Source organism: Leptodactylus fuscus, chromosome 1 (assembly GCF_031893055.1).
Source record: "Leptodactylus fuscus isolate aLepFus1 chromosome 1, aLepFus1.hap2, whole genome shotgun sequence".
Taxonomy (NCBI): domain Eukaryota; kingdom Metazoa; phylum Chordata; class Amphibia; order Anura; family Leptodactylidae; genus Leptodactylus; species Leptodactylus fuscus.
This window is the reverse complement of record NC_134265.1, coordinates 193079525-193093792: the sequence shown is the minus strand read 5'-3', so window position 1 is coordinate 193093792 and position 14268 is coordinate 193079525. Positions and strand designations below refer to the sequence as shown.

At 47.8% G+C, this 14268-nt stretch overlaps 1 protein-coding gene across 1 annotated transcript in view; it reads right to left on the bottom strand.

Moving 5' to 3' along the window:
* CERS1 (ceramide synthase 1) overlaps window positions 1-8382 on the bottom strand; it is a 60661-nt gene extending 52279 nt beyond the window's left edge. Inside the window, exon 1 of the mRNA XM_075280737.1 lies at window positions 7700-8382. Coding sequence (XP_075136838.1) covers window positions 7700-7954 — 255 coding nt within the window. The 5' untranslated portion in view covers window positions 7955-8382. The remainder of the gene's footprint in view (window positions 1-7699) is intronic.
* Between the last annotated feature and the right edge of the window lie 5886 nt (window positions 8383-14268).

The window sequence follows — 14268 nt, the reverse complement described above, 5'->3', positions numbered from 1 at the left end:
GCGAATCTCCCGTTCCACCACATCCCAAAGATGCTCTATTGGATTGAGATCTGGTGACTGTGGAGGCCATTGGAGTACAGTGAACTCATTGTCATGTTCAAGAAACCAGTCTGAGATGATTCCAGCTTTATGACATGGCGCATTATCCTGCTGAAAGTAGCCATCAGATGTTGGGTACATTGTGGTCATAAAGGGATGGACATGGTCAGCAACAATACTCAGGTAGGCTTTGGCGTTGCAACGATGCTCAATTGGTACCAAGGGGCCCAAAGAGTGCCAAGAAAATATTCCCCACACCATGACACCACCACCACCAGCCTGAACCGTTGATACAAGGCAGGATGGATCCATGCTTTCATGTTGTTGACGCCAAATTCTGACCCTACCTTCCCAATGTCGCAGCAGAAATCGAGACTCATCAGACCAGGCAACGTTTTTCCAATCTTCAATTGTCCAATTTCGATGAGCTTGTGCAAATTGTAGCCTCAGTTTCCTGTTCTTAGCTGAAAGGAGTGGCACCCGGTGTGGTCTTCTGTTGCTGTAGCCCATCTGCCTCAAAGTTCGACGTACTGTGCGTTCAGAGATGCTCTTCTGGCTACCTTGGTTGTAACGGGTGGCTATTTGAGTCACTGTTGCCTTTCTATCAGCTCGAACCAGTCTGGCCATTCTCCTCTGACCTCTGGCATCAACAATGCATTTCCGCCCACAGAACTGCCGCTCACTGGATGTTTTTTCTTTTTCGGACCATTCTCTGTAAACCCTAGAGATGGTTGTGCGTGAAAATCCCAGTAGATCAGCAGTTTCTGAAATACTCAGACCAGCCCTTCTGGCACCAACAACCATGCCACGTTCAAAGGCACTCAAATCACCTTTCTTCCCCATACTGATGCTCGGTTTGAACTGCAGGAGATTGTCTTGACCATGTCTACATGCCTAAATGCACTGAGTTGCTGCCATGTGATTGGCTGATTAGAAATTAAGTGTTAACGAGCAGTTGGATAGGTGTACCTAATAAAGTGGCCGGTGAGTGTACATGGCATTAAATGTACCACATTGCACACAATGACAAAAATGGCACACAGATAGCTGAAATAGTTGAATGATACTTCATAAATATTTCATGTCTGCAGATCCCAATGATGCCAACATCAGCATTCCAAAATCTGTCTACATTTAGAATTGAACTAGATCTCACAATGAACTAATTCCTTTATTTTCTTTATTACTAAAATATATGCTAGTGTGAATGAGGCCTAAGGACCTGTTCACTGCCATTAACGTCTGTTCTGTCAGATGTTCATTGCATTTTGACACCAGAGGTGGGACCAGAGACAGATGGCATGTTTCATTTGTATCAAAAGACAAAAAAACCAACACGTTTTGATGTGGTTTTAGCTGTTTTTGAATTCACCTGTTAAATACGTTTTAAAATTAGAAAACCTTACTAAAAACACCATCAAAACTGCATTTTACAATGTATTTTTCTAATTCAGTTTTAACTGTACCATGTGAATGCATCCTCAAAGGTACACTATCTTATACTTCTTACCCAAGCATACCTCACCCAGCACACATTAAAACTCATCTTTTACTAGCATCTTGCTCCTTACTGACTCCACATAGTATCATGATCTCCAGTGATCTAAGGGCTAGTTCACACAGGGTATATTGAGCCAGATTTTGACTCAGAATCCGCGTCAGAATCCGGCTTAAAAATCATTTGAAATTGAAATCAATGGGAGCCGGTCATTTCCTTTTTCCGCGAGCGGTTTGTTCCCGCTCGTAGAAAAAAGAAACGATCAGCCCTGACTGGACCCATTCATTTGGGCGTAATCCGGAGCGGAAAGCCAAGACTGTCGGAAGCCGCAACAGTCGCGGTTAGCTGAGGCAGGCACATTTTGGTGTGGACTCTGACACGGTGTCCGCGTCAAGACAATCCCTCTAGACTGGGCCCATTCATTTGGGCCTAATCCGGAGCGGAAAGCCAAGACTGTCGCAAGCCGCAACAGTCGTGGTTATCCGCGGCAGGCGCATTTTGGTCCGGACTCTGACGAGGCTTCCCGTGTCAAAATCCGGACCAAATAACTACGTGTGAACTAGCCCTAACACAAAGTCCATGACTCCCCAGTGCCCCCAGACACCTAATAATAATGCTCTCCAGTGGTCCCCAGGCAAGTACTAATGCTCCCTAGTGGCCCTAGATGAGAAATCTGCTTCCCAGGAGCACCCAAATAAATAATAATGCTCCCCAGGAGAGTTATGCCATATAAGTAAGACACAGTAACACCCAGCCATGTTACCGCCCTTGCAAGCTATCTCCTGCTCTGGTTTTCTTGTCACCAGTTCGACGTAGTAGCTCGGGACTGAACCGCAGACATCACTAGCAGATGCCTGAATGATGGGCAGGAAGCTGAAACTACTACATTCAACTATATCAGAGACCTAGGGAAGCTGATATAGCAGAGAAGGGACATAAAGCCATCTTCCCACCAGAGTGTTATGCCACCTCTGCCAGATTTCTATGGCACTTCAGTTAGGAACGGCTGCTAAAGGCTAAGTTCACATATGTGTCCAGCTCTTCATATTTGTGGTCTGCCAGAAAACCTGAATGACGGAGAGTCTGACCACTAAAATAGCAGTTATCAGCGGAAAATGGCAGAGCCTATTGACTATAATGGTGTCCACTGTGTTTATACTAAAACCGGTGGAGAGAAAAGTCCTCCATACAGGACTTTTATCTCCAACAATATCTGGCAGTTCTGTGGCGCAGTCAGACTCTGGCACAGATGTGAATTTAGCCTTAGATAGTCCAAAAGATGCACCATTATCTTGGAAAAACGTTTTTGGTTTTTTGTTTTTTTTAAATGGAAGTTAAGCTCAGGACCTTCAAGGGCTTCAACCAGTATACATCAGCAGCATGTACAATAAGTGGTATCATAGGATAGTAAATGATTGTGTGGCCAGGGCACCAATGCAGCGGAAAAAAAACCCACTTTGTTTTATAGTCACTGCAAGGTGAATGAATGAATGAATTAAATAATTAATTAAAAAGTGGAGAATGGAGCAGAGCTTCAGAGACCATGGACCCTATTGCAGATACATGATATGGCGACTACCTGCTTCTGCATATGTGTTAAAAAAAAATGGGGTGGAGGCAAATGTTGGCTATGTGTTGTTAAAAAAAATGCTAGGGATCGGGTGGGGGGGGGAGTGTAAGGGGGAAGGCTCCAAGAGGTAATTTAAGGGGGTGTCTGAGAATAACAATTTACAGTATGACCTATCCACAAGATAGAAAAGTATCTGACTGCTAAGCATACTGCCAATGCTACCTCCATTGTTCCTGAGAACAGGGGTCTTGTGTCCCCTATTTGAATGCTGCAATAGTCAAGCAAGTATGTCGGCACTCCATTCAAACTCTATGAAACGGATGAGAAAAACAGGTACAATGCTTGTCTGTCTTCATCAATCCCATAGATTTTTAATAGGGAGGTAGAGTGCATGTGTGACAGTTGTTTCATTCAAATAGGGAAAAAGGGAACCCTTGTGATTGGTGGGGATTCCAGAGGAGAGACACCCAACATTCAGATGATTATCAAGTCGTAAATTATGATTTGGTTTAAACCTTAAAGGGGTTGGCCACTTTCAGACCAATACTGACAAACGTACAATAAAAATTTATACAATTTTCCAATATACTTTCTGTATCAATTCCTTCCTGTTTTCTAGATCTCTGCTTGCTGTCATTCATTCTGTTACTTCTAGTGGATAAAAGTCTGACCATGGTCATGTGATTTACCGTCCATGGTCATGTGATGAGCACACAGGTGCACAGCTGATTACCAGGCGGATGTCTGATTATTGTGCTGTGACTATAACGAGCGGCACCTGTGTGCTCATCACATGACCAGGGACCGTAAATCACATGACCATGGACAGAGTTTTATCCACTAGAAGTAACAGAATGAATGACAGCAAGCAGAGATCTAGAAAACCGGGAGGAATTGATACAGAAAGTTTATTGGAAAATTGTATATCTTTTTATTGTACATTTGTCAATCTTGGTCTAAAAGTAGCCAACCCCTTTAAATTACAGAGGTATTCAGGGATTAAGAAACTGATGAAGATAAGTGTTTCATATTAAATTAGTTAGAGTGAAACACCTAGCACCACCACCAATCAGTTGATATGAGTAGCTGCCGCAGGTAGAACTGCACAGTTGGAGGAGCCAGAAGCAGAAAGCGCCACACACCCCATAGTGGCTGTGCAAGGTTGTTACAGCTCAGTTCCCCTTCAGTTAAAGGCGTTGTCCCATGAAGTAAAGTGAGAAGGACCTTTCTTGTGTTCCACATTCAACCTGACTGGAGCCAGGCTTGATGTGAGCGGGGCTGGTGATGTTTAGTGCTCTCATTCACTTTAATGGGTGCACTGGAGATAGTTGACTGCTGAACTTCGGCATTGGAATGCTGGAGATAGCCAAGTGCTGTATTCTGGCTATTTCCAGCACTCCCATTGAAGTGAATGGGAGCGCAACCACCACCAGTCCCATCCATGTTCAGCATAGCTGCAGTCAAATTGAATGTGGAGTATGAGAAAGATCCATCTCAATTTACTTCATGGGGCAATCCCTTTAATATAAGCTGATTGGTAAGGGTGTCGGATCCACACAAATCTAATTTTTATGACCTATGCAGCATGTCCGCTGGGGATTTTTTTCTGCAATGTGTGGATGGGATTAGCCAGAACCCCATCCACTTTACAGATACTGTACTACGGCAAAATCACAATGTTTACACAACGTGGGGCCCCGGGCTAATAGTTATCATGCTGAACTTTAGTGATTGAGGGTGGGGAGACATCTGAAAACCCTCGCATACCAAGAGAAGTTGTCCTGCACCTGTTTGACACATAGAATTTTGTAGTTATGAATGTTGTGTTATTCTTTCCTGGAAACCCACTTGAAGTGAATGAGGTCCACCAGGATCAGTTACACACCAATCCACCTGTCATAGTTCCTATAAAGTGGAAGCCATATAGCTAGAGTAAACAAAACCTTTTATGGACTAGAGAAATGAGTAGCGCAAAGCAAGACCATAAACTAGGAGGAAATGAGAAGACCTGATGGGTATTAGGCTATGATCACATCTGCGCTGGGCGTCTTCCTGTTGCAAATCTGTCTAAGGGTCCATTCACACAGAGGAAAATGGCGCTTTATTTGGCGCTGAATTTTCAGCAATGAAAAAAAAAGCCTCCCATTGATTTCAATGGGTTCTGCTAGCTTTTTTTTCCCACTAGCGGAATTTTCCACTAGTGGGAAAAAAAGCTAATGGCACCCATTGAAGTCAATGGGAGGCTTTTTTTTCAGTGCTGAAAATTCAACGCCAAATAAAGCGCCATTTTCCTCTGTGTGAAGGGACCTTAAGGCTGAGGCCCCACATTGCAGAAAAGCAGCTTTTCTTGTTGCGGTTTTTTGAGCAACACAATGTGGGGCCTCAGCCTTAGGCTAAGGGTGCATTTACACGGAGGAAAATGGCGCCGAAATTGGTGTGGAATCCGCCTCAGATTAGCTGGAAAAAAAATCCTCCCATTGAAGTCAAAGTTTTTTTCAGCGCTGAATCTGAGGGGGATTCCACACAAAATTCGGCGCCATTTTCCTACGTGTGAATGCACCCTAAGGCTAAAGCCCCACGTTGTGGAAACACAGCTTTTTTTGGTGCAGATTGTGCTGCGTTTTTTTGAGCCAAAGCCAGGAGTGGATATAGCAGAAGGTAGAAGTATAAGAACTTCCTATATATTTCCCATTCCTTTCATAGATATTCTTGGTTTTGTCTCAAAAAACCGCAACAAAATCTGCAACAAAAAAAGCTGCTTTTCTGCAATATCGGGACTCAGCCGGATTTGCAACAGAAAGACGCCCAGCGCAGATGTGATGATAGCCTAATACCCATCAGGACTTCTAATTTCCTCCTAGTTTATGGTCTTGCTTTGCGCTACTCATTTCTCTAGTTCATGAAAGGTTTTGTTTACTCTAGCTTTATGTCTTCCATTTTACTGGAACTATGACAGGTGGATTGGTGTGTAACTGATCCTGGTGGACCTCATTGACTTCAAGTGGGTTTCCAGGAAAGTGGGTTTTTGGAGCTAAAGCCTGGAGTGGAAGGTAGAAGTATAAGGGTCCATTCACACTGAGGAAAATGGTGAGGAATTTGGTGTGGAATTTTCCACGTGGAAAAAAAAACCTCCCACTGATTTCAATGTGTTCTGATAGCTTTTTTCCACTAGCAGAATTTTGCGCTAGTGGAAAAAAAAGCTATCAGAACTCATTGAAATCAGTGGGAGGCTTTTTTTCAGTGTGAAAAATTCCACACCAAATTCCTCACCATTTTCCTCCATGTAAATGGACCTTAAGCGCTTCCTATATTTTTCCCATTCTTATCTTTGGCTCAAAAAACCACAGCAAAATCTGCAACAAAAAAAGCTGCGTTTTTGCAATGTGGGGCTTCAGTCTAAGGGTGCATTCACACTGAGTAAACGCTAGCTTATTCTGAACGTAAAACACGTTCAGAATAAGCGGCGTCTAAAGCAGCTCCATTCATTTCTATGGGAGCGGGGATACGAGCGCTCCCCATAGAAATGAATGGGCTGCTTCTTTCACTCCGTGCAGTCCCATTGAAGTGAATGGGGAGTGCCGGCGTGTACGCTCCGGCATGAGCAGAGCTTGCCGTATACGCCGGCACTCCCCATTCACTTCAATGGGACTGCACGGAGTGAAAGAAGCAGCCCATTCATTTCTATGGGGAGCGCTCGTATCCCCGCTCCCATAGAAATGAATGGAGCTGCTTTAGACGCCGCTTATTCTGAACGTGTTTTACGTTCAGAATAAGCTAGCGTTTACTCAGTGTGAATTCACCCTTAGGCCCCATGTTGCGGAAACACAGCTTTTTTCGTTGCAGAATTTGCTGCTGTTTCTAGAGCCAAAGCCAAAAATGGCTACAAAAGGAATGGGAATATATTGGAAGTTCTTATACTTCTACCTTCTGCCTAATCCACTCCTGGCTTGGATCCAAAAAGCGCAAAAAGAAAGCTGTGTTTCCGCAACGTGGGGCCTCAGCCTAAAAACACAGATTCAGCAAAAAAAAAAAAAAACCTCAGCGTTAAAAAAGAACAGATATGTTGCATTCTGTCATGTATGCTTAATTTTTTGGACAGAAAAAACTGCTGCAAGTCTGACTTTTGCCTCCATTCAAAACGGTACGGACACATGGCGCAAATGCTTCAAATGCTCACCGGCAGATCGTTTAAAAAGCCCATAGAAATTAATGGGCTTTTTAAACGACCCGTTCTAATCAGTTTTTATGTCCTTTCGGATTACAAAAACTGATTGGGTGCAGAGACACCAACTTTGATGTGAACCAGGCCTTAGCTGGTTAATAAGATGTCACGGTCATGCAAGGCCTGTTAAATATCTTTAGATAGGCATTTTCATTAAGAGATAGTGTAAGCTGTGCCACCTAAAACTATTATTCATGTATTTAGTTGCATAAGGTATATTATACCCTTTATTCTATAGTATGTGAGTGTGACTGAGGACAATGGTAACTTTAGAAGCGGTGTGTGAACGTGTGCCTACTGCTCCTTTTCTCACATATGACTCCCTTGCTCTGGGGCACATGGCTCAATGTCCAAAGTCGATATCACTTACTTGGAAAATCCATGTAGTAGTTGCCATGCGTAGTCCAGTCCATGCCAGGGCACAAAAAACAACACACAAAAACTCCATCCAGGTGAAATTGGCATGAGCCTGTAATGTGTCCCACGATGATTCCAAGCCACAGTCTTTGCATTCTTTCAGGGCTCCAAGGAATTGGCTACCACTTTGAAGGAGAAGGTCCACATAACCCAGAGACGACGGAATCTCCACATGTCGTATTTTACGTTCTTGCTCCATGACTGGCATAAAAAGGCAGCTACACAATGATCTTATTCTTGAATACTAGTGCACCAGGCAAGAAAACGTACAGACCATCAAGTCCATGAAGACCTACCCTTGCCTGCAGAATAGGGGGGTGGCACTGACATCAGCTGCCTTCCTAGGGAGTAGTAAATGATGCTTGGCCTAATCTACAAAAGGGGGCAGCTACATGTAATGTGGGGGAGACAGGCAAGCAGGGTGATGCATAAGGCAGGGTGGGGAGGAGGCTGCAGCCCCGGAGTCTTCCTTCTCTGGCTTGGGTGAGGAGGGGGCAGCTGGTGCAGTGAATCGCCCTCCCCCTGATTGGCAGGATCCAGTGTAGTAGGGAGGAGAGGGCAAGCAGATCCAGAAGACGAGCAGACAGGCCGGGCACCGGAGAGGATGAAGAGCCCCGCACAGCTGTCAGTGCCAGCCTTTCTATGTAGACATGCACAGCACGTTTGAATGGAGGGAGGGCAGAGGAGGGACGGATTGACTGAAAACCAATGGCCGCCTCTCGAGCACAGTGATGTCAGATCCTTCAAGTCATTCTTCAGCCATGGCCAGCGACAATGTAGTGGGCACGAGATGTGTGAGCCGGCACAAGACTGACCTCAACTTTTATTCCTGTCCTTCACAAACATGGCTATCGTTTCAGCTAACCGTTTTAACCCCTTAACGACCAGTCTCTGTGTCTCAGTATGGATGTAAATGGAGCAGGTGTTAGACAGGACAGGAGAGAGTAATGTTGTTACATGGGACTGCATGTTGGATGAGGCTGAGGGAAGGAGTGATGTAGTTACATGGGACTGCATGTTGGATGAGGCTGAGGGAAGGAGTGATGTTGTTACATGGGACTGCATGTTGGATGAGGGGAGAGAGTAATGTAGTTACATGGGACTGCATGTTGGATGAGGGGAGAGAGTAATGTAGTTACATGGGACTGCATGTTGGATGAGGCTGAGGGGAGAGAGTAATGTAGTTACATAGGACTGCATGTTGGCTGAGGGGAGAGAGTAATGTAGTTACATGGGACTGCATGTTGGATGAGGCCGAGGGGAGAGAGTGATGTAGTTACATGGGACTGCATGTTGGATGAGGCTGAGGGGAGAGAGTAATGTAGTTATATAGGACTGCATGTTGGATGAGGCTGAGGAGAGAGAGTGATGTAGTTACATAGGACTGCATGTTGGATGAGGCTGAGGGGAGAGAGTAATGTAGTTACATGGGACTGCATGTTGGGTGAAGCTGAGGGAAGGAGTGATGTAGTTACATAGGACTGCATGTTGGATGAGGCTGAGAGGAGAGAGTGATGTTGTTACATGGGACTGCATGTTGGATGAGGCTGAGGGGAGAGAGTAATGTAGTTACATGGGACTGCATGTTGGGTGAGGCTGAGGGGAGAGAGTGATGTAGTTACATGGGACTGCGTGTTGGATGAGGCTGAGGGGAGAGAGTGATGTTGTTACATGGGACTGCATGTTGGATGAGGCTGAGGGGAGAGAGTGATGTAGTTACATAGGACTGCATGTTGGATGAGGCTGAGGGGAGAGGGTGATGTAGTTACATGGGACTGCATGTTGGATGAGGCTGAGGGGAGAGAGTGATGCAATTACATGGGACTGCACGTTGAATGAGGCTGAAAAGAGAGTGATGTTTTACATCGGACTGTATCCTGGAGGGTCTGGGGGACTGGATTGATGTTTAGGGTGGTATAGGAGTTGTTGGCATGGAGGGAGACAGGGTCCTTTGGGTGTTCCTGACATTTAAGAGGGCGCAGGAGATCTTTGGGGGTACTGCTGGCATCTATGCTCAGCAGTGCCCCCCCCCCCCACACAGTATTGTAGTATTACATGCCCAGCAGTGTCCTCCCCCCCAAACAGGATTATATGCCCATCAGCAGTGGCGTAACTACCGGGGTAGCGGCTGCCACAGGGCCTGGGACATTAGGGGCCTGGCGACAGCCGCTACCCCTGTCTTTTTTTTCTTTTTTTAATAGGCTGTTACCGGCAGGGGCCGGGATTGGTAAGTGACACCGCGGGGCCCCCAAGCACTATTATTATACTAGTTTTTTTTTAATACTACTATTATACTATTTTCAGAACCCCAAGTATAATGATCGGAGGCCCCGGAAAGGTAAGAGAACATAATAAACATCACACAACTAGGCCCGGGTCATGTGACGTCCGTACGTCATTAAAGGTGGCTGACACCACCGAAGACTGCAGCGGAGCAGGTGATAGGTAAGTTACAGTGTTTTTTATGTTTGTATCACCCTTGGTCTCCGATTATTATACTCTGGGGTCTGAAAAGACATCAGAGTATAATAATTGTTCATAGGTGGTCATTATGGGGCATAATACTGTGTGCAGGGGCCACTATGGGGTATAATACTATGTGCAGGGGCCACTATGGGGTATAATACTGTATGCAGGGGCCACTATGGACATAATACGGTGTGTAGGGGCCACTATGGACATAATACGGTGTGTAGGGCCACTATGGGGCATAATACTGTGTACAGGTGCCACTATGGGGCATAATACTGTGTGCAGGGGCCACTAAGGGACATAATACTGTGTGCAGGGGCCACTATGGGACATAATACGGTGTGTAGGGCCACTGTGGGGCATAATACTGTGTGCAGGGGCCACTATGGGGCATAATACTGTGTGCAGGGGCCACTATGGGGCATAATACTGTGCGCAGGGGTCACTATGGGGCATAATACTGTGTGTAGGGGCCACTATGGGGCATAATACTGTGTGCAGGGCCCACCATGGGGAATAATACTGTGTGCAGGGGCCACTATGGGGCATAATACTGTGTGTAGGGGCCACTATGGGGCATATTACTGTGTGCAGAGGCCACTATGGGGTATAATACTGTGTGCAGGGGCCACTATGGGACATAATACTGTGTGCAGGGGCCACTATGTAGCATAATACTGTGTGCAGGGCCCACTATGGGACATAATACTGTGTGCAGGGGCCACTATGGGGCATAATACTGTGTGCAGGGGCCACTATGGGGCATAATACTGTGTGCAGGGGCCACTATGGGGCATAATACTGTGTGCAGGGGCCACTATGGGGCATAATACTGTGTGCAGGGCCCACTATGGGGCATAATACTGTGTGCAGGGGCCACTATGGGGCATAATACTGTGTACAGGGGCCACTATGGGGCATAATACTGTGTGCAGGGGCCACTATGGGGCATAATACTGTGTGCAGGGGCCACTATGGGGGATACTACTGCGTGCAGGGGCCACTATGGGGCATATTACTGTGTGCAGAGGCCACTATGGGGTATAATACTGTGCACAGGGACCACTATGGGGTATAATACTGTGTGCAGGGGCCACTATGGGGGATACTACTGTGTGCAGGGCCCACTATGGGGCATAATACTGTGTGCAGGGCCCATTATGGGGCATAATACTGTGTACAGGGGGCACTATGGGGCATAATACTGTGTGCAGGGGGCACTATGGGGCATAATACTGTGTGCAGGGGCCACTATAGGGCATAATACTGTGTGCAGGGACCACTATGGGGCATAATAGCGTGTGCAGGAATGCGGCGGGGGGGTCGTCGGTCAAGGTCTTCGGTGTCGGTCAGGAAAGGGGGGGGGGGGCATGTCAAAAGTTCGCCATGGGGCCCCGCCATTCCTAGTTACGCCACTACCCAGCAGTGTCCCCCACCCCCAAACAGTATTATATGCCCAGCAGTGTCCCTCCCCACACACAGTATTACATGCCCAGCAGTGCCCATCCCCCAGTATTACATGCCCAGCGGTGCCCCCCCCCCCCCACAGTATTACATATCCAGCAGTGTCGTCCCCCGCCACAGTATTATATGCCTAGAAGTTCGCACCCCCCACAGCATTACATGCCCAGCAGTGTCCCCCCCCACAGTATTATATGCCCAGAAGTTCCCACCCCCCACAGTATTACATGCCCAGCAGTGTCCCCCCCCCCCACAGCATTATATGCCCAGAAGTTCCCACCCCCCACAGTATTACTTGCCCAGCAGTGTCCCCCCCCACACACAAACACACACACAGTATTTATTATATGCCCAGCTGCCCCCCCACAGTATTATATGCCCAGAAGTTCCCACCCCCCACAGTATTACATGCCCAGCAGTGTCCCCCCCCCCACAGCATTATATGCCCAGAAGTTCCCACCCCCCACAGTATTACTTGCCCAGCAGTGTCCCCCCCCACACACAAACACACACACAGTATTTATTATATGCCCAGCTGCCCCCCCACAGTATTATATGCCCAGAAGTTCCCACCACCCACAGTATTATATGCCCAGCAGTGTCTCCCCCCCCATACAGTATTACATGCCCCACAGTGTCCCCCCCCCATACAGTATTACATGCCCAACAGTGCCCTCCCACAGTATTACATGCCCAGCAGTGGCCCCCATACAGTATTACATGCCCAACAGTGCCCCCCCCCACAGTATTACATGCCCAGCAGTGCCCCCCCCCCCTCACAGTATTACATGCCCAGCAGTGTGTTCCTCCCACACAAACACACACGCACAGTATTATATCTCCAGCAGTGCCTCCCCCCCCAGTATTACATGCTTCCAACAGCCCCCCTCCTCTCCGGTGATATTATTCTACACTGTGATCTCCTCAGACCCCAGAGTATAATAATCGGAGGCCCAGGGAAGGTGAATAAAAATAACAATCACTAATCCTCGCCTGGGCATCCTGTCTCTGGCTGCCTTCAGCATCTTCCCGACGTCTCTGTTGAGGCCTGTGATTGGTCCTCAGCAGTCATGTGGGGGGACACTGACGTCATTACACCGCTGCGCTCCATCTGACTGCTGGGGCCTATTCTCATGCACATGATGGAAGACGCCGGAGAGGACGCAGAGCCCATGAGAGGTGAGTATATCTATTTATTATTTTAAGTCACCTCCCCTGGGTTAGTATCTATTGAAAAAGGGCCTGACGGGGGGCCACACGGTGGCTCAGTGGTTAGCACTGCAGCCTTGCAGCGCTGGAGTCCTGGTGTTCAAATCCTGCCAAGGGCAAAAAAAACATCTGCAAGGAGTTTGTATGTTCTCCCCGTGTGTGCATGGATTTCCATCCCATATTCCAAAGCCATACTGATAGGGAAAAATGTACATTGTGCGCTCTATATAGGGCTCACAATCTACATAGAAAAAAAGAAAAAGGGGCCTGGCAACATGCCGGTGCCCCTTTTCATTTACAATATATATAGTGGTCGGGGAACCAGGCTTTCCTCAACCGCTGTCATAGTGGTACTGGACCCCGGCTATCTCTAGCTGGTCACGATAGTTACGCCCCTGGCAGTGGGTCTTTGAGGTACTGCTGGCATCTAAGGGGGCAGGGGGTCTTTGGGGTACGGCTTGCATCTGAAGGAGGGGCGGGGCCTTTGGGGTGCTGTTGGCATCTAAAGGGGGAGTAAACATCCCTGGGGTGCTGCTTGCATGTAATGGTGGGCAGGGGGCCTGCTGCATTCGTTTGTATGGGATCCCAGGGGTATTGAATTTGTGTGTTGGGTTCCTGGAGCACTACTTGTGTGTGAGAGGGAGTTCTGGAGGTGGTCCCAGAGTGCTGCCACCTATCTCCTTGTTTGGAAGTCCCTGGGATGCTACCTGTGTGTGTGAGGGGGTGCTGGTGGTGGCCCCTTGGGTACTTCCACCTGTGGGCATGTGGCAGAGGTTCCGAGGTACTGCTTTGTAGTGTTTAGGTCATGTGGGTGATGCCTTCATGTAAATGGTGGATTCCTGCAATGCTGCCTGTATGTGGGCGGGGGTTGTTGATGGGCTCTGAGATGCTACCACCTGTGTGCGTGTGGGGATGCTACCTGTGAGTTGGAGGGGTCCGGCACCTGAGGTGTTGCCACCTATGTGTTAGGGTGCTTCTGCTGTATGCTGAGGGGGATGGGGGCTTCAGTCCCTGGGGGGCTACCATCTGTATCCTGAGAGGGGTGCAGGAGCTGCCATCTGTAAGCTAGGGGGATCCAGGACCTGGGGGCTGCCTCCTGTGTGCTGTTGTGATCTGGACCCTGGGGGGCTGCTGCTTGTGTGCTGAGGTGATCCAGACACTGGGAGGCTACCACTTGTGTGTTGGGGGGAGGGTCCGGTCCATGGGCGTCTGCTGCCTGTATGCTAGGGGAAGGTGGTGGTCCGGTCCTTGGGGGGCTGCCACCTGTATGCTGGGGGCCTGCATCTGTGTGCTAGGATCTCCGGTACTTGGGAGACTTCTGTCTGTGAGCTGTTGTGATCTGGACCCTGGGGGGCTGCCTGTATGATACGGGTTCCAGTC